Consider the following 25,756-nt stretch of genomic DNA (forward strand, 5'->3'; position numbering starts at 1 on the left):
TCACTGTACAAATTATTAATTCACGTTTAAATATTTAAATACATTTTCCACACTGTCAGTTTATTAAATTTAAATGAAATATCTTTGAAAATAAAAATTCGGGTTATTTCAATCTTTCCCCCTTATAAAAATTCGTCCTCGAATTTTAACAGTAACAAGTAACTAGGAAACAATGATGGTTGTGCTTCTCACATAATGCTGCAACTGATAAAAGTTATTACATTCACATTTAGTAGAATACTTGTTCTTCTGAGCAGCTAGAATGATGAATCAAGAAGATGAGATAAATATTTTTGAGTTCGTTAGTCAGACCAGTGGAACTAATTTTTATTAAATTTACGAAGACAAACCAATGGGAAGCAAATCTAATTTATAGGGAGGGTAGGATGATTATGAGATGAATCTAGCCCCAAAGTTACCTACTTTATTACCATAGTTAATTTAAACTTGAGTTGTACTATATCCACAAGTCGTCAAGTCAAGTCAAATATTCATAACCTAAAGCACAGATTCGACACTAATATTCACCTTTACACGTAAGAATTTTAATCACTTATAACCTCTGCTCAAGTAAGAGTTATTAATCTCATTAGCTCTATATCATGTGTCCTTACATTGATGTATCGTCATTTATTCTCTCACTAGCTATCACAGGCAAAGATCATCACTCCATAAGAAACTCATACACAAACCAAGTATTTAATCTTACTGATATAAGAATCCACATATGCAATCAAATTTACTACTATCCCAATTTGGACTCCTTATTTCAAAATTCAAAACCTACATGCTGACTTATCCATTTTCCATCAATTCCAAATATTAATATCATTGCTCCTATAATCATGGAAGAAGTTTATAATTAGATAAGATAGTTGCTACCAATTCAAAGAGGTTTTAGATTATTATCAAACCACTACTACAAGCTTATTTCAACAAAATCATGACAATTCTCTAGCTAAATGCTATCAACTGATAGGAGATCCTGACCTCTATCCCAAGTTCATCACCTATTTATCAATTTAACCATTTTCCAACGAAAGATAGATATACTATCTCCTTTCATATCCTACTAATGAGAATCCTATAAAAACAAGTAGCACATCAACTATAAAGAGAATTTAAATTCACCATCAAATCCCTATTTTAGTTTTTTTTTTTTTTTTTTTAACTTCTCTATTCCTCTTTCCAATTTGTCATACCATACCATTTCTTAACTAATTGTGACAAGAATTTATGCAACTAGCCAAGTTAGCAGATGTCATGCTAGATAATTCTTCATTTATTTTCTAGAATTTGTAAATGCCAATCCATGATACTCACTTTCATAAAGAGATCCAGCCTACAATCAAGATGTAAAATTCTCCAAACCGTAGTTTATATTCAATTTATCTATTTCGTCTATCCTTAATCAATCTTTTAGAACTAAGTTTACGTATTTAGAAATCAAGAATCCTAAACAAGTAGTGCCCTTTTTTGCTCAAGCTAAGTAAGAGATTAAGGATGTTAAACCTATAATCCAACTCCTAATTAAACTATGTCCTTTGTTTTATGCCGATGAATATTCAAATAATAATATCATTAGGTTATTCCTTTTTTCCAAGTCTATCTTAATGTCTATCACCTGCAAAATTTGTAAAATTTATATCTCATACGATGTAGGAATATCCTCAACCTTAATTATGTTCTCTCTACATTCTTTACTCCAAACAAGTTTAACACCTCATTAAATCCTTCAACATCAGAGTTACAATGTACCAGTTCTCGAATGGACCTAATTAATTAAATATTCCCTTAAACCATAAGATAAGTCATAAACTGCCATTTATAACACAATTCTATTCATTCAATCATAATTTCTCTCAATTACTAAAAAATTCGGAATAGCTTTACATTGACTTCACATTCTGTATTAATAATTTTCGCCCTAATTGGTATCTCAATTGACCCATGAGCAGTTTAAATTGATTAATGATCTAATTGACACCCATGAGTTGGCATTCCAATATAATTAAAATGTAATCCTAAACCACCCCGTTATCACATTCAACAGTCCTATAGTTTATCTTTTCACTCTTCAAATAAGCATGTATTCTCATATAAGCTACGTGAGATCAACACAACTCACAAATTTTTTTTTTTTTTACTCATGAAATCCCAAAATATAGAAATCCTTATCTTAAATCCTCGGATGTATCATTATTACTATTTCCATCAACTCTTATTACCCATAATTTCAAATTTGTCAAAAACTCTAAGTAATGACTATCATCTCAATTAAATCATAATAAGTCATGCTCCTTCACCTTTCTGCGATTAATTCTTTCCTTAAAAGTCATACCATAATATGATTAGATCCACCATTACTTATCTAATTCATTAGTATTACATCAATTCAATAATTGGACAGTTATCTCTCCATGTCCGATGTCATTCATAAATACACTTAATCATCATGGCCCACTATTTACATAACATAATTACCTTAATTTCCTTAGAGTCGTTTACTCCTTCTGGGATCATAGAATCTCACATTAAACAAAAATCATCGTTTGTAAATTACATACCATCGAGTGTGCAACAATTATTTTAAACATCAAAAGACTAAATACCATTAGATTTACATCTTACACCATATTAAACCATAAGATGCCACAATCCACACAATATCCATCACTAAATACATGAAGATTAAAGTAATTTATCTCTTACTACGAATCACAATTTACTTTTCTTATAACCACAATAATTTATATTATTCCCTATATTCACACACTAAAAAAAAAAAAGTTGATGAATACAACAATACACTTTACTCTACCAGTCAGTGATTGCTCCTAAATAAAACTCACTTCATATAATAATTCCACCAATATTATTTCTTATGAAAAATACTCATCGCTAATTATTATAGCAAATCACACCAAATCCTTCAATATTTAAACCTTATAAAAATCAGTTATGTACTTATACTAATTAATGCAACTATTCCATCCAGAAAAATATTTACCCCAATAACTATAATAAATTCCACCAACCAACATCATGTAAATTTCACCAAATACATATATTAATTCAAGGCACCAATTAAATAGATTCTAATATCCTCAAATTCAAATCGTTTAATTCTCTTATTAAATAAAACTAGCAACTAAGTCTCAATTCTGCAGGCACACATATACACGCACTCATGCATTTTTATGTATGTATTCTACATTCAACACATATTAAATAAAATAGCACACTTACAGTATTTGACTTCAACTTATTAATCATATGTAACTTATCTTCTTACATACTTAAATTATATATGAATATTATTTATTCCATAGAAGGATTTTTTTTTTTTAAACCATCCCCTTAGCATCGGTAACTAAATCACATCTCTAAATAACAAGGATACAAATTTAATTATATTAAACAACTTGACTTTAACCTAGCTGCGAATAACGCTGAAAGGGAAAGCAAGGAAGACTATGTCAAGACATGACAGGAATTACTCCGCAGTTACATCTAAACTTATAAACTTATGCTCTGATACCACCTTTGTCACGACCCATTTCCGTGGGCCGGACCGACACTAGGGCCCAGGTAAGCTTAAGGCCCCCGAGGCCCGTAGTAAGCCTACATTATCCAATCTGTCTACCTATCTTTCCCAATTCATCAAAACAGTAAGCTTCTATACAAACATCTGGCCCAATCTCAATTAACACATAATATATAACCAGGGCCTATTCAGAATCAATTATAATCACATTATGGGCTTACTGGTTCACTTGCAGCAAATTACATAATATTTAATTTATAGTGTAGTGCTAACAATAAGTCCAACATTAATACACAACCCTATAACTGCGGAGTTCAATAATAATCTGATAATCGAATAATTTATACATCCAAAATTAAATAACAGAAATATAAAGTTTACATTTATAACTCTGCGGAGAAGATTGTAGAGCTTTAGTCGAATCAGCTGCTTCCTAATACCTGGGAGGTTTGTTGGGGAGGTGAGTTTTGCAACTCAGTGAATAATAATAAATAATACACATCACAAACAGTCACACAAATGCACCCTAGAATACTGGATGTGCACACAGCAGTCAATCATATGGCATCATATCAGCACCCCCAAACAATATCACCTTAAGTAATCACATCACGTGGAAATTAGTCAGTGGAGTCACCGAACCCCAATGAGCCGTCCTCCCACATGGCTCATCCTCTCACGTGTGCACCAGGGAGTCGATCCCCCATACTGGCCGACCGGTCTAATCCTCACTTGACCAGCCCTCTCATTGCTTTTCCATTCTCTCTTTTCTTTTCCATACCAACAGGAGGCAACCCGGTGGTCTCCATCCAATCTAGATCATCAAGCGCTCACAACAAGAGGCCACCCTGCGGGCTGCAATCAAATCTAGATTTTCAGGTGCGCAATAACAAGCGGCCGCCCTGTGGTTAACGGTAACGGTAACGGTAGGTGCACACGGGGGTGCCGATCTCCCATTTACCCGGCTAACGGTAATCAGGATCCATATAACGGTAATGGTAATCATAATCAGGATCCATATAACGGTAACGGTCTCACAAACCCATGGTGACCCACTTCATCCCAATTCCACACAAACAAAGCACAACATAGTCACAACACAAATAATCAAACAATTTCATTCATCATAATACACCAATTTCATCCAAATGCACAATTATATATAAGTATAATTATAGTGATCGTAACATAACATATATGATAAAATACTTATAATATATTGTAAATATGTAAATAAAAATATAATGTTTATAAATAAATGATATGCAAATGCAGTGTTGATATGCATTATTTATTATTACTCACAGTGGTGGAGAACGAATCCCTAACTTTGATTCTGTCCAAGAGGAGCACTAGACGAACACGAGCGATCTAAGCAAAGTAAGAATGACATAAAAAAAATAATTCTATCAGACAATATTTCTTTACCACTCTAAGAATTTTATTTTTATATTCTAACTTTTTCTACGTAATTTAATCTTGATATTTAATTTTGTTTCTGTAATTAATTTTTAGTTTTCTACCGAACTCTATTTTATTTTTTTTTCTTTTGAAATTTATTTTATTTTCTATCAAAATTTATTTTATTTTCTACCGAAATTTATTTTATTTTCTATCAAAATTTCGACAGCAACTCCCCTAAAAATTGGACTATCCACCTGTTAAAATATCAACACTTTATCTAATAACCTGTTAAAATATCAACAATTTATCTAATAACACCAAACCACACGGCCCATCCACCGGGCAATCAATCAATTCAATTTTTCCATCCTCCATCCGAATAACAATATTCACATTACCTTACATCCATAATTTATAAATTAAAATTACCTACCATATAATCTACCTTAAAGCCACATTTAAATTCCATAAACTTTCTTATTATCAAAATTTCCTAATAAATTTATTTCATACTGAATTTAATTTTAACCAACTATTGTTTTTATTAATCAATAATTACTTCATATTAATTAATCAATAACTGTTTTGAATTAATTTTAACTAACTAAATAACTAAAATTACTAACTAAATATTTTTATTAATCAACAAATTAATACTACTTAAATTAATTTCACTACATAAAATTTAATTAACTACAATAATAAAATTAATTCAAGTAACTAAAATTATTAAAATTGATTTTTACCCCAAAATATAATTTTTGTCGAATTTTGCTAGATCGGGGATCGGAGCTACGCGCGCTGGAAGTGCAAGCAAATGGCCGGATCTGACTGGCAGTGGCAGAGAGAGAATGAGGCGGCGCGATGAAGCTTGACAGACCCGTTCCTGGTGGTCGGAGGCGCGCTGGAGCGACGGCAGGGCGGTGGCGTGACAGATCCGTTGAGGCGCGACAGATCGACTGTGGTGCTGCTCCTGTCAACTGTGCTCGCCTGGATGGGAACTGAGGAACGGTGCTGGCGGAGCTACTGCGACGGCGAGCGGCAGCGAGGTGGCGCGATCGACCTGGTGCCGCTGCTGCTGCTCTGTTTCTCACCAGAAACGCAGACGCAGGTGAAGAGAAAGGAGAAGGAAAGAAAGAAAAGAAGAGAAAGAAGGAAGAAGAGAAGAAGAGAAGAAGAGGAGGTGGCAGTGGTGGCAATGGTGGCGCTGCTGGAGGTGTTGCAGAAATGGTGAGGGGAGGGTGAAGTTTGCGCTGGATATAGAGGGGAGAGGCTTCTAGAAGTGGTTTGGGCTGATTCGATTTGATTTCGGTTCGATTCAGCCCAAATCTTGGTTTTTGTTTGATTTTTCAATTTTCAATTAGTTTTCGATTCGGTTTATCACTGTACAAATTATTAATTCACGTTTAAATATTTAAATACATTTTCCACGCTGTCAGTTTATTAAATTTAAATGAAAAATCTTTAAAAATAAAAATTCGGGTTATTTCAGATATGTACTTAATATTTACAAGACCTTATACCAGTTTCCAAAATGAAATGGGCCCAACTATGTGCCCTGTGCATGCTATGTTAAGAATAGACAGAACCAAAATATCAAAAACGAATAGCTACCCTGAAGCTTGGGTCTTCCAAAGATGAACTACAGCAGTTGTACGATGACTCTCTACAGTCCAGACGTAGAACCTGCGAGTTAAAACAAGTAACTCACTGAGCAAATAAAGCTCAGTGGATATCTCAACTTAATAAGAAATAAATAAATAAACATGTAATCACACATATCAATATACTTTCATGATCTTACCTACTGTTCATTATGTTGTATGAATTATGCACCTTTTATAATTTATACATAAGACAATCTCATAACTGTATGTCTCCACACGGTTCCAATGAAACCTAAGTGATAAGAAGAACTGTATGAATACTGTATGAAACTGGATGAATACTGTATGGCTGGGTTGTTATGGCCTATATATACTCATATCCACTCAACGGCCTGTAGCCGGAGTACCAAATTGTATGGGGCGCAGATCTGCTATCCTATGTCGCGACATAGTCTTATCTACGTGGTTTCTACCTAACCTCAATGGAGCATATTATCGGTATTTCAATAATACAAAACAGAAGCATATTACATTCGTCATAAAATTCATAAACCATACTGTTTACCTGCATGCTGTCTCATTCTGTATGTTTCTAACCTGTTTCATGCTTTATGAGGCTTTCATGGATAAATAGAAGTAACTGCACACAATTCATAACTTGTAAAAATAATTGGCATGGAAATCTAATTGGTACACCCGCGATGCAACTCGTACCACTCATTAGATAACTTAATTTCGACCGGTCAGATTAAGAAAATTATTATTGTTAATGTAACTCAACTCAGAAGGTTAAAATTCAGTAATAATCTTAGGTTGCATGAAGCTACATATGCATCCCAACATCATTTCTAATGTAGCCTTGAAATCTGACAGGACAGCCTGTACATGTTTCACAATTTCTAGCATAACTCTGTATTAATAAGTCCAATTGTAGTAATTCTAAATTCTAGTGTTAGCTAACACATTAAGGTACAAAATTTTCTTCTATCACATCTCTTAATTACGTTGGTAAGGTAGTCAAATATTGAGCTCAATTGGCAACTGCCAGTCTGCCCAGCTGTTGGTTTCCAGCCTGCACAGTTTGTATTCTTTTGGTCATAGCTCTGAATTTATAACTCTCATTTCAGTGATTCTATAACACATTAAGGTACAAATTTTTCTTCTATCACATCTCTTAATTACGTTGGTAAGGTAGTCAAATATTTACCTAAAGTAGCAACTTCCAGTCCGCCCAGACTGTTGGTTTCCAGCCTACACAGTCTGTACTATTTTGGACATATCTCTCAATTTATAACTCTGATTTAGGTGATTCAAAAACCCATGGAAAGCTAACACATAAAGGAACAAATAACGCTTCTAGACCACCTCTAATTCCATCGTTACATAGGGTCAAAATCAAGGGGAAGTTACTAGTAAAATTTCCAGCAAAACCTATTTCAGCATAAATTCAATATCTACTTCATTTATTCATTTCATCCCATGCTTTGTCACCATTTTCAGTTCTCTCACTCAACATTAAGCAACATGTTTTCTCATTATCAACACACCACACAAGTTTTCATGCAAGGAAAGTGATAAATTAAAAGAGATATCAAACCTTCACTCCAAAAAGCTTAAGCTCTTCTTTTTAGCTTCCTTTTTCTACTACCTTTGAACTCACTTCACCTATAAATAAGAATTCTTATGAATACTCTAAAAATATCACCAAATGATTCAATTATGAAACTCAAGAAGATTTACTTACTTGGATAGAATAGAGGTTGAAATTATTGCTTAACTACCATTAAAATCTTCACTACCATTAAAATTGATGGAGGAAGGAAGGTGGAAGAGGAAAGGAGATGAAGGAGATGAAGATAAGGATGAAGAAAGGAAAATGAAATGGTAATCACGGATAGGCTTTAGAATTTCAATGATTTTTTGTGTAAAATTACCAAATGGTACCTTAATTGTCAATGAGTTACAACATAATACCTAAGCTTTATAGTTTAGTGCAAGTAAGTCCTAATCCTTATACTTTGATCTTTTTGTTTTATTCAAGTAAGTCCACTTCTTATCATGATTATAGTAAATCCCATACTACCCCACTCTGGACTCTAATGGCTCGAACCGGGTTTTAGTTCGGCCCGACTCGACTCGATTCTATGCAACGATTGTAGGATGTCACATCTACGCATTCATAGTTAGACCCTTGGCCTTTAATATGACATTAATGTTGTGTTGATGATTGAAAGCATGATGTGGAGAATCGCTTGTTGTCTTGCATGATTTGCATGTTGCTCATCTACTTCTCTTTCTCTTTTTTAAAATTTGGCGACTAAAGCCAAAAACACTTTGCCTTTCAAACATGGTGACTAAAGCTAAAAAATAATATTTTTTCTTCAAAATAGCGACTAAAGCCAAAACACTTTGCTTTTCAAACATGGCAATTAAAGGCACTTTTTCAAAAAAAACATTGCGATATAAACCACTTTTCCTTCAAATTGGTAATTAAAGCCACTTCTTCACAAATATGGCGACTGAAATCACTTTTACCTTCAAATTGGTGATTAAAGCCACTTTTTCAATCAAATGGCTATTAAAGTCATTCTTTCATAAACATGGCGACTAAAGCCACTTTTACGTTCAAATTGGCAACTAAACCCGCATTTTCACATAACATGGCAACTAAACCCATTTTTTCTTAAACTTGGCCACTAAAGCCACTTTTGACAAAACATACTTTTCCATAATCTTCTTAAATTTGGCAACTAAAGCAACTTTTTAACTAACTTGACAACTAATGTCACTTTTCAATCAAATTGGTGACTAAAGCCACTTTTGACAAAACTTACTTTTCCATAATCAACCGACCTCATTCCACAATCAACTAACCTCCATTTCACAAGGGGAAGAATTGTTTGGTTATAATTCTTATTCAATGAGGTAAGCAGGTAGACTTAATTACTAAACTTGAGTGCGAACCAAAAATCCATAAAATCTTTTTCCCTTTTTCCTCTTCTCTTCCTTCGTTCAGATTTACTTGTCTTACATGATTGATTGGAAGACATGTGATTGTTTTAGAATCCCAATAAAGGGGCTAGAGGTAATACTCCTTTTTGTTATTATTTCTTTGTGCTTTCTTCATGTTGTTTGCATGTTGCCTTCATCGTTGTCTATGATAGCTTTCCTCTGCTTTTGGTTTAGGAAAACGTGTGGTCATCCTATAATTTCTTTAAGGGACTACCCTTTATTAATTTATTCATTCGTACTTTATTTACCGTTTTCTCTATTTGCTTTATTTGCCTTAATGTGAGATGTGTGGTCATCCTAGATCCTCTAAAAGGGGCTAAAGGTGACACTCCCTTTTATTCTTTTATTATTTTATTATCGTTGTCCTTTTATGCTTTTTTTTACCGCTTTTCTTTACTTGCTTTATAGTATTACCATGCATGTTCTCATCTTAAAACTGTTTTTCATTTAATAAAGTATTAATATTTAGGCCAATTAAATCATTGTTTTAAAATCAAAAATCTAGTCCTTGAATTCTATTTGGTTTCGATGATTATTTCATCCATTTTGACCAATATCTAGAGTCAAAATTAAGGTTTTCATTAGATTTTTCCTTTGAACCCAAAAATGTAAGTGTCGAATCCTTTTTAAAGAAGCAATCAGATTAAATAGGCTTTCAGACCATGAATCCAACTCAATATGAACGTACTGATTTCACTTTTTAATGGATTAGAATTAGTGTTCGAGTCAAGACCTCACACATCCGCACAATAGTAGTATTTACAGAAAGCAATTTTGATTAAGAATATGGACGAGTCATCAATTTTAAGCTAAAAAAATTGGGATTTCCAATTCACAATCAAGTAAGAAATGATTGGTTAGAGATGAGATCTATTCTTTAAGAGATGGCCACGGCCATTACTGTCGCCACTGTCATTATGGTCGATGGTGGCAAAGAAGACGAAAAAGTAAAATTGGTAATGATGGAGTAGACACTAGAAAATTCGCTAGACTTATTAGGATTCGGATAGAGGAGAGAGTAGGAGAGTTATTTTTGTTGAGAATGGGCTTGGACCTCTAAGAATGTAATGGAATTTACATAGGATTTTTATGTAATGAATGCTACATCAATTTAAGTAATGAAGATTACACATAGAATCTCAATTACATTATAAAAACAGGTCTAATTAAACAATGTAATTAGTCAAATAATGTAATTTTTACTGCCTCTGTTCCTTTTATTTAGAGAAAATAGAAAATCTCTTAGATTAAAAAAGTTAGTTAACCGAATTTTTCTCCTTAAAACGCCCTTAATAAGAGTTAATTACATCATTAATTATAGGTACAACAGCTGACATAAGAGACAGTCCCAAAAAGTTCATTAATGGTCTACTTGCACGGATTGGGCATTACTTTTGATAAAAATTCAAACCTTCCATATTTCTATTATGACACTTCATTACAATGGGAATGTTTTATATAATATGTGCCCATAAATTAAATAAAATTTGGAGACAAATTGAAGTCCAATTTTTGAATTTATTCATTAAAGGTTATAAATTCCTTAAAATTTTGGAGAAAAAATGAGGGAAGACTAAAATTTCGGCTTTAACTTGTTCAAACTTAAATAATTTTTTCAATTCAAATTCAAAATTAAAAGTAAAATTTAGTTCCTCAAAACTTAATTGAAATTCAAAAAGTAGTGCTCAAACTCAATATGTTTTGGCCAAAATGAAATAGAATTTGGAGCCAAATTTTTTACAATCAGACTCCTGGTTTTCTAAATTTTGGCCATATATAAAATGAAACCATAGTTAATAATCTGATTTAGAGAAAATCCATTCGCTTCTCCATAACACTTAAATTGGCTACATCATATCTAGAAATGACCACTATTTTGCATCATCTAGACTTGAATCCTATAGGTAATGAAGCATAAATAACTTTAGATTGCCTCTTAACAGTACTATCTTTATGCATTGCAGGATCGATACATCTTTTGGACTTCGATCACATTAGTCGTCATCATTTGTTTGCTTCTCAAGAAGACTAATCAGGTTGGCTACATTTGCATCTTCTTGGTCACCATTAACAAAAGCAAGTATTTCAAAAACCTTAGAATACTCACTAGTTCCTTCGTGAAAGTGCCTCAAATCAGTAATTGAAGACTGCAGTTTTTCAAGTTGTGCACTATTTTTCTGTGTTTGCTCACTGTTTTTACCTACCTTTTCCACCAATGTGACCAAAACAATACTTCTAATTTTTTCAAAATCTCAATATGCTCGTACTTTTAAAGACAAAAAGTGACCGTTTTAAAACCTAACTAGCCCAACATATCTTCATTCCTTATACCAACAATGATAAAAGTGAATATATAGCCATTGAACATAAAAATAAAGGCCAACTTTGTATTTATAGCGATAATTTTGATATTGGAATTGGCTTAATATAAATTTGTCCTAAAATTTACGTGATTTGCCTTGTGGCACTTTAAAGTTTGCGGAGAATCTATCTTATCTTCATCCTGATTCGACATTAAAAGTATATTAATTTTTCCCCAATAACCGAAACATTTCGATAATAAATATACTCTTTGTCAAAATGAAATAACTTTGCAAGAGTTCAATCATGACCCTGCACTTTTACTTTTATTTCGGTGAGAGCATTGTTATTACTGAAATGTAAAAATGTATGAGCATAATAGGTCTCATGTAAATTTAAGGGTGCCATAATAAATTTATGCATTTGTCATTTAAAACTTGTACTTTAATTTTGTGGCTAAATTATATAAATAACTGTCATTATGCAAAGTCGATATAAAAAAGTAAACTGATAATTGGTCCATTGAAACAAGTTTTTATTAAATGCTAAGAATATTTGTGTCGGCTACTCATCTCTATTATTAAGCTTTAATATTGAAACAAACATGTATATTGTAAAAACATTCTGATTTTTTTACTTGGCTTACATACTAAAGTTACTGGTTAGAGTAAAATTTTTTAAATAAAAAATACACTAAAAAGAAAATTTTCTCGGAATAAAGGACCGCGAGTGTTTCATTGAACAATTTGTTAGAGCATAATAAACATGGCATGAACCTCCATGAATTAAGAAGTTAGATCGCGAGAAACAGAAAAAGGAAAAAAAAAAAAAAAAAAACAGGAAAAACGGCGGAAGCAGGAGTAGCTGTTTCAACGAATAGCATTTTGTCTTCAATGGCTTTCTACTTCAAGTCTTAGCCTCTGCAAATTCCTTGTTCTCACTTTACATTCCATGGCCAAGCCCGATCCTTCTGTTCGAACCGTACTCGAACCTCTCTCTAGCATTGACCTCTCCTCTTACTCTCCCACTTCAATCCGATCTCTCTCTGTCTCTTCCATTTCCAATTCCCAAACCCTAATTTACATCGGTACCTTCTCTGGATCCCTCCTTTTACTCTCTACTGACAATCCCACTGCTGGTGATCATGCTGCGGCCAAACAAGATACTCAATCCACTCTCGATTTCGATGCCTCTGAAAGCAAAAACATTTCGTTTCTGAGCAGCGTTGCTCTTGGGGATTCTCCTATAGAAACAATACTCGCTCTACGTGATATTGGGAAGGTTCTACTTCTCTGTGATGGTTCCTTGTTTTTGGTCGATTCTCTTCTGTCTCAGCCTGTCAAGAAATTGACTTTTGTTAAGGGAGTTTGTGCCATTGCCAAGAGAATTCGAAGCAATGATTTTGAGAGCACTAATTTATTGGGTATAACTGGTAGTAACTTGGAGACTTCTAGTGCCAGTCAGCGAATTTTACAGAAATTGGGAGGTGGGATTAGAACTAATGGACTCAAAACCAAAGAACCTGTGCAACAGGGTGAAGGTAACAATGTCTTTGCTGTTGTTATTGGTAAAAGATTGGTATTAATAGAGCTAGTTTTTGGTAGTAGTAGACTAGCTAAAACTGACCGAGACATTGACAATTCAAGCGGGTCTTTTGTAATTTTGAAAGAGATCCAGTGTATTGACGGGGTTAAGGCCATCGTGTGGCTCAATGATTCAATAATTGTTGGTACCATCAATGGATATAGTTTGTTTTCTTGTGTTACGGGGCAAAGTGGTGTGATATTTTCGTTGCCGGACATATCTAGCCCACCGCAGCTTAAGTTGTTATGGAAAGAGAAGAAGGTGCTAATGTTGGTAGACAATGTTGGAATTATTGTTAATGAGCATGGGCAGCCTGTTGGAGGGAGCTTGGTTTTCCGTGGTAGCCCAGATTCTATTGGGGAATTATCTTCCTATGTAGTGCTTGTGAGGGATGGGAAGATGGAGCTATATAACAAGAGATCGGGTAACTGTATTCAGACAATTATTCTTGGTGGCGAAGGAGTTGGGCCATGTATTCTTGCCAGTGAGGATAGTGGAAATGGACAAATTGTTGCTGTTGCAACCACCACGAAGGTATGCAGTTGATTTCTCTTAAATTATTCTTTTCCATGTATTTTGCTACTGGGTTATATTTTTGGAAGTTATGATATTCTAAATGATATTATGTGTTTGATGTGATTGTTAGAATTAGTTAATCCTTATTATTAATTCTTTTTACTTCTTGTGAAGTTACCTTTACAAACTTTCTTATTATTGTTGAGTGTTATTTAGGCTTGTGCTAGTTATAAATGAATGTATTATTTGTTGGGGAAAATGTTCTTCTTATGACTTTTAAAAGTTAATACTGGTCATTGCTTGTTCTATTAAAATTTAAAAGTTCTACTAAAAGTTAAAAAGAAAATACTTTGGTATTCACTTGATCATATAGGCTCTGGGTTGCGAAAAAGATATTTAATGCCGACTCCTTTTGTTTTCCTTGCTTGCACATATTATTGTATCTTGCAGAAATGTGATTGCATGTCTAGAGATTCAATTCCTTGAATTTGAAATCGATTACTAAGGGGTTTGCTGATATATTCGTTAAATTTACTTGCTCAAGAGCTTGTCATCATGGCTGCAAACTTGTGACTTTGTATGATTTCATGTTTTTGAGCCTCAGCCATTGATAAGAATTTTTCATAGAATATTATAATTTATCTTGACTATTGCCAGGTCATCTGCTACCATGAAGTACCCTCTGAAGAACAAATCAAAGATCTGTTGAGAAAGAAAAACTTCAGGGAAGCGATTTCCTTGGTGGAGGAGCTTAAATCTGAAGGTGAAATTTCAAATGAAATGCTGTCCTTTGTTCATGCTCAGGTGGGTTTTCTTTTGCTTTTCGACTTGCACTTTGAGGAAGCAGTGAATCACTTTCTGCAGTCAGAGACAATGCAGCCTTCTGAAGTTTTTCCATTTATAATGCGAGATCCAAATCGCTGGTCACTGCTGGTATATCTTATTATAAATTCAAATTTGGTTGTGCTTTTTATGTTTGTCTTCTATTTTTCGTATTATTCTTGATGAAAACTGTATTAGATTACTTAAACAACATTAAATTAGGATTGATATAAATCACAAATTAATCTCTAAAATGGAACACTTAGATGAGTGAAAACTCACTAATATTAAGGAACATAGTTAGATTGAAGCCCAGAGTATGTGCTGATTTTCTGCTAATGTTTTTTCTAATATTTGCTTGCTGGAATTAAATTTTTAATGTGGCAGCAAGAATTATCTAGTAAATTTCAAGTTGTGCAGCTCTGTGTCTCCATTACTGAAAATAAAAGACTATTTTCATGTTTGTGTTGTTACTGTACCTGACCAGGATGATTAACTATTGTAATTGTGTTTGATTTACATTAGCCAATAAGTGGAGGAGAAGAAAATGCTATTCAATTGGTCCTGGTATTTTTTAAAATAAGAACAACTTTATTGAGAGAGAAAGAAATGCATCTACACAACCAGAAAACATAAAACACAAGCTTAAAGAATAATGACCTCTGATCTAGTTGTATAACTAACATTCAATGAGACCCATCAAAATGCTGCAAAAAAAAAAAAAAAAAAACCCAAATTATGCATTTCATTGTTAATGGTAGTTAGACTTAGAAAAGTTTGCATTTATGTAACCGTTTAGTAGTTTCTTAAATTGTACATATACTGTTTCATTAAACGTGATAACGCTTGTGGTTTACTTGATTGTATAATGTATATTAAATATGTGGGAAGTACTTAAAGTGTTTGCTTTCATAGTATTGAACTGACCTTTTCAGGTTCCTAGGAACCGATATTGGGGCTTGCACCCGCCCCCTGCTCCTCTTGAAGATGTTGTGGATGATGGATTGATGGCTATCCAAAGAGCTATTTTTCTAAAGAAAGCTGGCGTAGATACTGCTGTAGATGATGATTTTATATCAAGTCCACCAACTAGATCTAATTTACTTGAGTCCGCAATCAAGAACATTATCAGGTGTCTACAGTTTTTGATTGGATTGTTGCCTTGTTTTAGCCTGTTGCTACTATCTGCTGAACTTATTTATTTACCATAGATATCTGGAAGTCTCTCGCGAGAAAGAGTTGACCCTGTCAGTAAGGGAGGGAGTTGACACGCTATTAATGTACCTCTATAGAGCTTTAAACTGGGTTGATGACATGGAGAGGCTTGCATCTTCAGGGAACAGTTGTATTGTGGTAATTCCTATTTACCTTTTGCTTGAGATAATGATAACTAGTCTCTCGTGTTGTCTTGAGAGGGAGATTGTTTGAGACTGTGCTACGTAAGGGTGAAATTTTGAGACAGCAATTTCCCATAAGTTATCATAAAACTTTATGATGATAAGTGGAAGAACTTAAAAATCCTGGTCTGTGAGAAATTAAAAAGCAAGATTATTCATTCATTTGTTTTAATATTTTCCTACAGTGCTTATTACAATAGTATTAGAGTGCAGAATATGGTTTGCCTCTTGGATTTTAGATGCTGGTGGTTTGGAACAGGATATCTTCATTATGGCTAGGGAAACGAATTAGATATTCAGATACAATACAGCTGTTTGGAATGATAAAAAATGATTGGAGAGAAGTCCAATTTTTATTCCCCAAAATTGTAATATTTATTTTCAGTTTATTATTTCATTTCCTTTCTCCTTATTTTCTTTCTTTAAGTTTCTCCAAATCCAAAAGAACAGGAAGAAAAAACAGATATTGCTTTGCTAATTTTCTGTCCTGTTCTTTCCCTTTCTTTTCTGCCTATACTTTTCTTCACATTTTACCTTATTGATTTTTAACTTGTGTTCCTATCTTTTAAAAAAAGAACAAAAAAATTAACCAATGGAAAATCACTGGCACCTTTAATGGACATGGATGAGACATTTAAGACAGACAACTAGATTTTTTTTTTTTTCAAGAAATTAGACAACTTGAAGAGGTTTGGTTAATAGTAACTGTAGCTGAGCCATCTGATTTTTTCATCTTTGGAATACTGCATCCAGAACTGTGTGTCAATGTCAGTTTAGTTCATAGGCCTCAAGTCAATGGTAGACTATGGAGTCTTAGTATTCGAATGCATTGCAAAACAGAGAGGCTGTTGTCAGGAGCTTGCTTGAAGGATGACCATACAACTTCCATGGGCGGTGCAGGAGGAGTTAGAAACCTTATTAGATGACTCTGGCCATTTACGGACGCTTGCCTTCTTATATGCAAGTAAAGGAATGAGCTCGAAGGCTCTTGCCATATGGCGCATTCTGGCAAGAAATTATTCTTCTGGTCTATGGGAAGACCCTGCTGTAGAGACTGACTTAGAAGATGGAAGTACAAATGTCCTCTCGGGTAGAGAAATCGCTGCAATTGAGGCATCAAAGATTCTAGAGGAGTTGTCTGATCAGGATTTGGTGTTGCAGCATCTTGTATGGGTACGTAGTATTTGAGTTCAAGTGAATAATTTATGCAGAATTTCTTTTGGAAGCTAATGTCTAATCTGCATTTGGTGATTTGTTATTAGATTGCAGATGTTAATCCAGTACTTGCAGTTGAAGTTTTGACTTCAAAGAAAAGAGTAAATCAGCTATTGCCAGGTTTGCGTTGGTTTTGAAAGAAATTTGAGCTTCAGTTTCTTTTTTTTTTTTTTCCAAATTATGTTCCTTTTTGTCTGGTATCTGCTTCTTGTTAAGAATTTTATTAATCTGTGGCTACTCTTTGGTGAATTTGCTACCATCCAGTTGTGCTCTCCTTTATGACAGAAATTTGAAATTAGCTGTTGAAAGAATATTTCGTATTTCTTTTATTGTGTGTTATATTTTCAATCTCTACACCACTATATATATACACAAGATTGTTCCAATATAGGAAGTAATCTAAATAGGAATAAACCTAAATTAGGAAAGACAATAAACCTAAACTAGGAAAGACAATATTGACTTTAATTACAAAGATTTCAACACTCCCCCCTCAAGTTGGTGCATAGATATTACTCATGCCCAACTTGCAAACTAAAGGATGAAACAGTTTGCTATTCAAACCCTTTGTGAAAACATCGGCTAGTTGCTCTTTTGAAGCTATAGGAGACATTTATAAGGCCTTCAATTATCTTCTCTTTTATAAATTGATGATCAATCTCTATGTGCTTAGTTCGATCATGCTGGACTGGATTATTCATAATACTGATGGCTGCTTTACTATCACAAAACAAGGATATATTTGTTGTTTCAACCAACTTTAACTCTTCCATTAATCTGCGCAACCATAGGAGTTCACATATTCCTTGTGCCATAGCTCTGCTTCTTGCTTCTCCATGTGACAAGGTTTCCTCCAACAAAAACACAATATCCTGAGGTTGATCTCCTATCATCAAGAGAACCAGCCCAATCCGCATCTGTATAGCCTGTTATTGTCAAATGGCCATGTTTAGAAAATAAGTCCTCTACCAAGAGCTGATTTTAAATATCTTAGAATCCGATGCATAGCTTCTAAGTGAGACTCCCGAGGGTCATGCATGTACTGACTCACTAAACTTACAGCATAGGCAATATCTGGTCTAGTATGGGCAAGGTAAATCAACCTCCCGACCAATCTCTGATACCTTGTTGAAAGAATATTTCGTATTTCTTTTATTGTGTGTTATATTTTCAATCTCTCCACCACTATATATATACACAAGATTGTTCCAATATAGGAAGTAATCTAAATAGGAATAAACCTAAATTAGGAAAGACAATAAACCTAAACTAGGAAAGACAATATTGACTTTAATAACAAAGATTTCAACATTAGCCAATATCGCTTGTGGTTTTCTGTTAACTTGACAGCTCTGACACCCCTGTTTCTTTAAATAGTAAGTTTTGATCTCTCATGCAAGTCCAATTTTTCACTGCAGATGAAGTCATTGCTGCCATTGATCCTAAAAAGGTAGAAATACTACAAAGGTACGTTGATCTCTTGTTTAATAGATTATAGCTTAACGGCTTAAGAATTTCTTGAAGATTTGTCATCCATATGAGTAGCAGGAGAAGTTTTTGGTTATTAATTTGATAATTTCTTCTACTGGAAGTTTTTAATGAGACATAGCCTTGTGTTTTTTGAATTTATATCTCACAATTCTTTGCCAAATGTCCATTCTTCATGCTTTACTCTTAATACTTTTTGTTGTTTTAATATCTGATTAGCTCAATTGCTGGCCTTGGATAGTTAATATGCCTCCTGAAGACAGGCCTTTAGTGTTGAGATATTCTCCGGAGAAGTCCCCTTATATTTAATTTTTTCAATTTGAATTTTGAATCACTGTATCTTTGTCATAACTGTTTGACAGACTCTGTTTTTATAACGTTTTCATTATGGTTTTACTAGTTCTTTCCTTTATCATTAAGATATTCTTTTTCTGTTTTCGTTTGACCTTTTTGTCAAGGACATTGCATTGCATCTCTGTATTGTGCAGGTATCTCCAGTGGCTGATTGAAGATCAAGAGTCTGTTGATACCCATTTCCACACACTATATGCTCTTTCACTTGCAAAATCAGCAATAGAAACCTTTGTTGAGGGAAGTATCCCTGTAAACCCTGTTGGTGGAAGGTTAGAGGAGGCAAGATGTTCCAGTTTTGGGGGAAACTCAATCTTTCAAAGCCCTGTACGAGAAAGGCTGCAGATATTTTTGTTATCATCAGACTTGTATGATCCAGAGGAGGTCCTTGACTTGATTGAAGGATCAGAATTATGGCTGGAAAAGGTCTTTTGGAGCTTCTTTCTTTGTGGTCTTTGACTCTGCTTGTTTGGTTATAATGAGGCGTCCTGAATTCATTGGTAGTTGTGTCCTTTATGTCTGTCTGCTCTTGCTCTTAGGGTTAGCATGGATGTTATTAATGCTTTCAAATTGCAAAAATTATCAATTTTGCTCCTTTGTCATTGATTGCTTGTTTCTTTGACAGGCTATCTTATACAGAAAATTGGGGCAAGAGACATTGGTTCTTCAAATTTTGGCCCTGTAAGCTTCAAACCTTTTTGAAAATACCAATGGCAATAGCCAGTGGCCACCTATTTTTATTTCCAGTTTTGATATACATGAGACTTAACTGAGAAAGACTTGTTACCAGATTCAAAAATTTGAACTATTTATGTTGTATTTTCTTCTACCATTCAAGTATTATTGTGTTTGTAAGAATAATATTTATGTGTTGTCAGTATGTTATTTTGCTTTCTAGTTAGAAAATAAATAGGCCTTATACTGGGTATCCTATGTTTCATAGTTGTTCATGTTTAGTCATCCTTTTTGCCTGCACTCGTTTCGGTTGCTAATAGATAAACTGGGCTTTTTGTTCTGCAACAGCTTGTGCAATTTTTGAACCGTGTTGACTGGGCAATTCTTGTCGGCATTTTGAAATTCTGTTTGACCACCAAAGAAAGTCTACACATTCAATAGAAATTTTTATCATTTATCTATCTACAGTATCTAGCATTGTGATGGATGATTCCAATCATTTACTCATTCCTAAGTTTCAGGTGTAGGTATGTCTTTGAGTTTCAAGTTCTATCCATCATATTGAAGATCTCAAGGAAATTAGTAATGTAGCTTATGGATAAACTTGTTAGGGCGATTTGACATTCATTGCTCCATAGCTTGATGGATGATGTCACATTTGTAGGTCAAATAAATCCCTGGATAATCACAGACTGGTGTTATGAGTAATTCTTTGGGAAATAGGAGTTATGAGTATGTATATACGGCCGTTCCAAGAATGTAACCTTAGTAAGGATAGGAATAGAGATAAAATGCAATAAATTGTTAAAGCTAGCTGGGAACATCTTCTAATCTGAATCATGTTGGTATCTTTTTGTGTCAGTGCATTATTTGAAGCAATTTTCTTTTAACCAAACATTTTGTAGAAAAAATTGAACTCTGTTCTATAACCAAAATATCCTAATTGCACAAGGAAATACAATTACTGCTTTTTGGAGTCACTGCTTAGGATGCTTCTTGATTATAAGTTACCAGAATTTCTGCCCCTGCCAACCCACCCACCCAATGCCCCCCAGCCAATGCATATGAACATCGTGTATTATAGAGATTTTTAGCATATCTAATTATCTCATGCAATGATGTCTCAGGAAACTGGAAGACAGTGAAGCCGCTGAACAATATTGTGCTGAGATTGGCAGACCAGATGCATATATGCAGTTTGTTTCATTCCTTGTTTTGCTGTTCTCATTTTGTCCATTTATCCAAACTCTGCATACTGGTTTTCTTGTATTCTTCGTTTAAGTTATTTGTGATATAAACTCTCAGGTTACTTGATATGTATTTGGATCCACAAAATGGTAAGGAGCCTATGTTTAAGGCTGCAGTTCGCCTTCTGCATAACCATGGAGAATCTCTAGATCCTCTGCAAGTTTTGGAGGTATCAAACCAACACATCTCTCTCTCTCTTGCATCACGTCCAGACATCCCAGATGCCTAAACCACTCCTTTTCTACAAACTACAAACACACCCCCCCCCCCCCCCCCCCCCCCCAACAAAAAAAAAAAAAAAAAACAACAACAACCATACACACACAGTGACAGATGCAGAAATCTTAATTAGGAGGGCCCAATTCAAAAATACTTTTATACCATGTTAAAAGATATATATTTAGCGTAAAAAAGGTTATAAATAAATTACTCAAATCTCAAGATATTTTTCAAATGTTGATCATTTAGATTCAAGATTGTATAATAATATATTTATGTATTTAAAAGTAAGATACATAATTCTATTTACTTTTACTTTATGACAAAATATTACATTTTATTTGAGATCACAATTTTAATTAAAGTTCAGCATTAAAATAATTCATAAACTTTAATTGTCTATAAGTGCATATTTTTATTTCTTTATCTTATTAAACCTTAATGCATTTATTTTGTTTACAAACTCTTGCTGACAAGTACTGTATATTATTTTTTCTTATAGAAATCTCTAAGTTAATGAACTTGCATAAATTTATTTGCAAACTGAATTTTATTTTGAGCTTATATTTTAATTTTTAATTATTCTAGCAAGATTTTTTTTTAATATCTTTTTCATTATTGAGACAAATAAACTCATCAGGAACCTAATTATGGAATTCAACATATATTTTATTTTGGAGTAAAAGTTTGTGTAATGGCTTGGTATCTTATTCCGATTGGGCAATTTGTCTCAACTCTCTTGTACTTGAATTGCAAAATGTTGTGGAGATTTGCAAATAGCACAAATCATATATAGCATTTTGGTGAAAGGATTTGAAGGATTGTAGGAGGGATTGAATTTTATGTTGACATATATTTCTCTCTTCCATAAATGTTTCGGAGTGGATCTGATATTAATAGATGAAACTATGGGGGTGGGTTAATAAGATATTAAAAAGTTCAAAGTATAATACAATGGCTACAGACTGTCGATTTGTCAAAATATCATTGGCTTCCTCCATCCATGGCTCCACTATTCTAATTTTTTCTTATATATTAGGTAGGAAAACAATTACACCCTTAATGTTTTTTAAATTGTTAGGGGGGAGGGGGTGGCTAGTGACCACTTGGTCAGTATTTTTTTTTTAATCTTTATATATTAAATACTAAAAGGACCATTACATCCTTAATGTTTTTCAGCATGTCAAGGGGGGCACTAACGTGGGTCTGTCTTTGCTCACTGCCAAAGAAAAAACAAAAGAAAAAAAAAAAAAAGAAAGAAAAAACAGTAGACTACATTTCTTGGTGTGCTTTTGAGTTGAGAAAGTAATTGCTAAAATATTTTGTACTCTCAACATGCACAAGCTAATTTGCTTTTTATTCCATGAAGCATGATGTTAGTTTTGTTCATCGCCCCTAATTTGAGAATCCTAGTATTCGGGACTTTTCCTGAGAATAGATATGATAATTAAGTAATGCATAATGCAATATAATAATTAGTAATAACATTTCATAGAAAATATTTTCCAGTATATTTCCCTTTGGATCATACTTGAAAATCATGCCACTACTCAAGTAAGGTAGATTACAGTTGATTAATGGGTACAACGTCAGTATAACCATGCCTGTATTGATCCAATTTATATTGATACATTTGTTCTCGTAATTAGGATCTGGGCAGGACTGTAAAGACAGGCAAGGGTAGGCAAACTAGAGAAATTGGTTATGATGGAAGGGTTATATTTCAAGTTACATTACCCATCAAAAGTTGCCCATGCATAAATACTTTTTGGCAAATTGTGATAAATTTTAAAGAAACACATTAATTCTTCTGGAACAATTAACTAAATTACTTTATCTTATTAATTCTTTTCCCCCCAGTATTCTTATTGAGAAATAAGGTTTTACACTGCAGACATTGTCACCAGATATGCCCCTTCAACTTGCCTCTGATACAATATTACGAATGCTGAGGGCTCGGCTGCACCATTATCGTCAAGGACAAGTAAGATCCTTTGCTTATCATACATAGGCAAAATGGATTGCTTTGATATTGTATTGAATTTTCTTTAGTAAAATATCATGTTTGACTGATATATACATCCCAGTAGATCTTAGTGCCATTCAACTTGATAAATGCAAATTTTCATATAATTGCTTTTGTAACATATGGCACCCAGTTGTATGGATGCAAACAAATAAGCAAAACTTTGAGGGAATAAATTTCCTTCTTTAGAATATATTGAATCTAATATTGGTCCTTATTGGGAGTCAATAGTTAATCCTGTGATGTATTTTCATTTTGGAACCTACCATATACGTAACAGGGTTTCATCTTATAGTGTACTATTTGATGAGTGAAGAAAGTCCTCTTGAGGTCACCAAGGGGTTGCAAGATATGCCAAAAAAGCCAGATCATATTCTGGATTGGGAATTCAGAACATCAGAAAATGCATAAGCAGCAAAATAGTCCCCCAATGAAGAGTGACCCTCTGAAATAACAAAGAGATGTGATTCTTCTCATTAAAGCCTCCCTGTGTCTCTAAGATGATAACTTTAGAAACAGGCTTGCATACAGGAGTCAGGGCTGCACGTGGAGTAACTATTTATTAAGTGAATAAGAAGTTGTGGTTGAATGAAAAAGAGTTGCAGATAGAGTTGCAGATTCTCCTCCATGACCATCTTCCTATTTCCACTACTTCTCTTTTGATGGGTGTGAAATATCTTTTTGTCCTTCATTTGTGTCTGTCTATTTTGCTTTATTGACTATTTTCAAGAGTCCTGGTTCCTTTGATTACAGTGCTTCACTCTGCCTTTTTGACCTTGTTAACAAATTGGAACTTTATGAATGTGCATATGGAGATATACTCCAAATTAAAATGGATGTTTCATAACTTATTTATGATTAAAAGAAATTCATTTTTGGCATCAACATTGTTTTGACCTAATCTTCTAGTATATTCTCGTCTGGCACCATTTTAGAGCCTATGTTGATCTGCAACCTGCTTTTCAGATTGTGCATAATCTGTCCCGTGCTATAGATGTTGATGCAAGACTTGCAAGATTGGAGGAAAGGTCACGACATGTGCAGATTAATGATGAGAGCCTTTGTGATTCTTGTCATGCACGCCTTGGGACCAAACTGTTTGCAATGTACCCAGATGACAGTGTTGTATGTTACAAGGTAGATTGCCATTTGTCACATTTTTCTTTATGATTATTAATATCCAAATGTCAGTCTAAAACAGGATCTATGTATATCTAGAATACAATAAAGCTGATTATCATTCCTGCAACTTCATTTTTCTTCCATTTATTTGTTCTCCATTTTTATGTCGCAGTCCAAATATGTTAGCATGGTTATCAATAGAATATGCATATTCACATTCCCTAATGCTGGGCCGGGGTCTGTTGGTTTGCTGATACGATGTGGGGAGGATATTTATTTAATACCATCTAACTCCAATTAGCTGATAGATTCAATCCCAACTAGCTCTAGGAGTCATTTACTCTTCTCTTGAACCTTTGTGGTACAACTTGCTAACTGAGCATGTTTCCTAGAAGGAATAAAAATAAAGCAATTGCTTCCGATGACTGGTAATAGCATTTGGTTAGATAAGGTCTTGTGTTTTAGTTTGTATCTTTCATTAAAGCATAGAAATAAATTATACAGTTGAAACCGACTGAAGAATCATCAAATGCAATGAAATTTGCTGTTCTCATCAGACTACTATCTAATTCATGTGTTGGAGCAAAGTCTCGAAGTTTGATCGCTAAAACTGTATCTTGCAATTGTTGCAGTGCTTCCGCCGTCAAGGTGAGTCCACTTCTGTCAAAGGCCGGAACTTTAAGCAAGATGTCCTAATCAAACCGGGTTGGCTTGTTAGCCGCTGAGCAAGAAACCTGGGTTCTGGGTTCTTGCTGGGCTTGATGGTCCTGGAGACAGACTTTATGCTCAGATGAAGGTGACGGTGGCTTCTTTTTCTAGGCAATTAGTGTTATTTAGAATGACCATAGCTTTATATATGAATCATGAACCTCTGGTCAAAGAAAAAGATTGTGAACAAAGGCTTGTTTGTGACTCATGTAGATGGATGCATATTCATAGTTAGAGATCGATAAAGGTCACTCTAATGGATAATTGCATATATTGTACTAGTAAGCTTCCAAATGCAAAACAATGGATTTTTCTTCCCTGGTAATTGGATTCTAATGACATTATTTGGCATGCGATGAATGTCTTGCAAACAATTGATCCTGCAGCGGCAATCATTGGTATGTTTATGGCAATTGTTGGCATGTTTATGGCAATTGTTGGTATGATTGTAAAGGGCCTAATGCGTAAATTTGCTCCTGAAGTTTAAGTGATTTGTTTTGTGGCATTCTTAAGT

General features: G+C 33.9%; 1 protein-coding gene across 2 annotated transcripts; it reads left to right on the plus strand.

Annotated features, from left to right (window-relative positions):
- Positions 1-12,617: 12,617 nt before the first annotated feature.
- On the plus strand, positions 12,618-25,567 carry LOC105635542 (Vacuolar sorting protein 39). Of its 2 annotated transcripts, XM_012218608.4 has the most exons (14): positions 12,621-13,989; positions 14,629-14,904; positions 15,729-15,925; positions 16,005-16,146; positions 17,091-17,363; positions 17,453-17,525; positions 18,824-18,872; positions 19,382-19,670; positions 19,870-19,925; positions 21,047-21,115; positions 21,225-21,336; positions 23,281-23,370; positions 24,379-24,549; positions 25,167-25,567. In XM_012218608.4, exons 1-14 carry the CDS (start codon positions 12,823-12,825, stop codon positions 25,257-25,259), a joined length of 3,057 nt encoding a protein of 1,018 aa, XP_012073998.1. In that variant the 5' UTR covers positions 12,621-12,822; the 3' UTR covers positions 25,260-25,567. The 2 variants fall into 2 exon arrangements, 1 of the variants encoding a protein (XP_012073998.1); XR_002284501.3 differs by lacking the exons at positions 21,225-21,336; positions 23,281-23,370; positions 24,379-24,549; positions 25,167-25,567 and having other exon boundaries at positions 12,618-13,989; positions 19,382-19,744; positions 21,047-21,118.
- Positions 25,568-25,756: the final 189 nt, after the last annotated feature.

The sequence above is a fragment of the Jatropha curcas genome, chromosome 10 (genome assembly GCF_041381405.1).
Source record: "Jatropha curcas cultivar XTBG-Jc1 chromosome 10, XTBG_Jcur_1.0, whole genome shotgun sequence".
NCBI classification, from domain to species: domain Eukaryota; kingdom Viridiplantae; phylum Streptophyta; class Magnoliopsida; order Malpighiales; family Euphorbiaceae; genus Jatropha; species Jatropha curcas.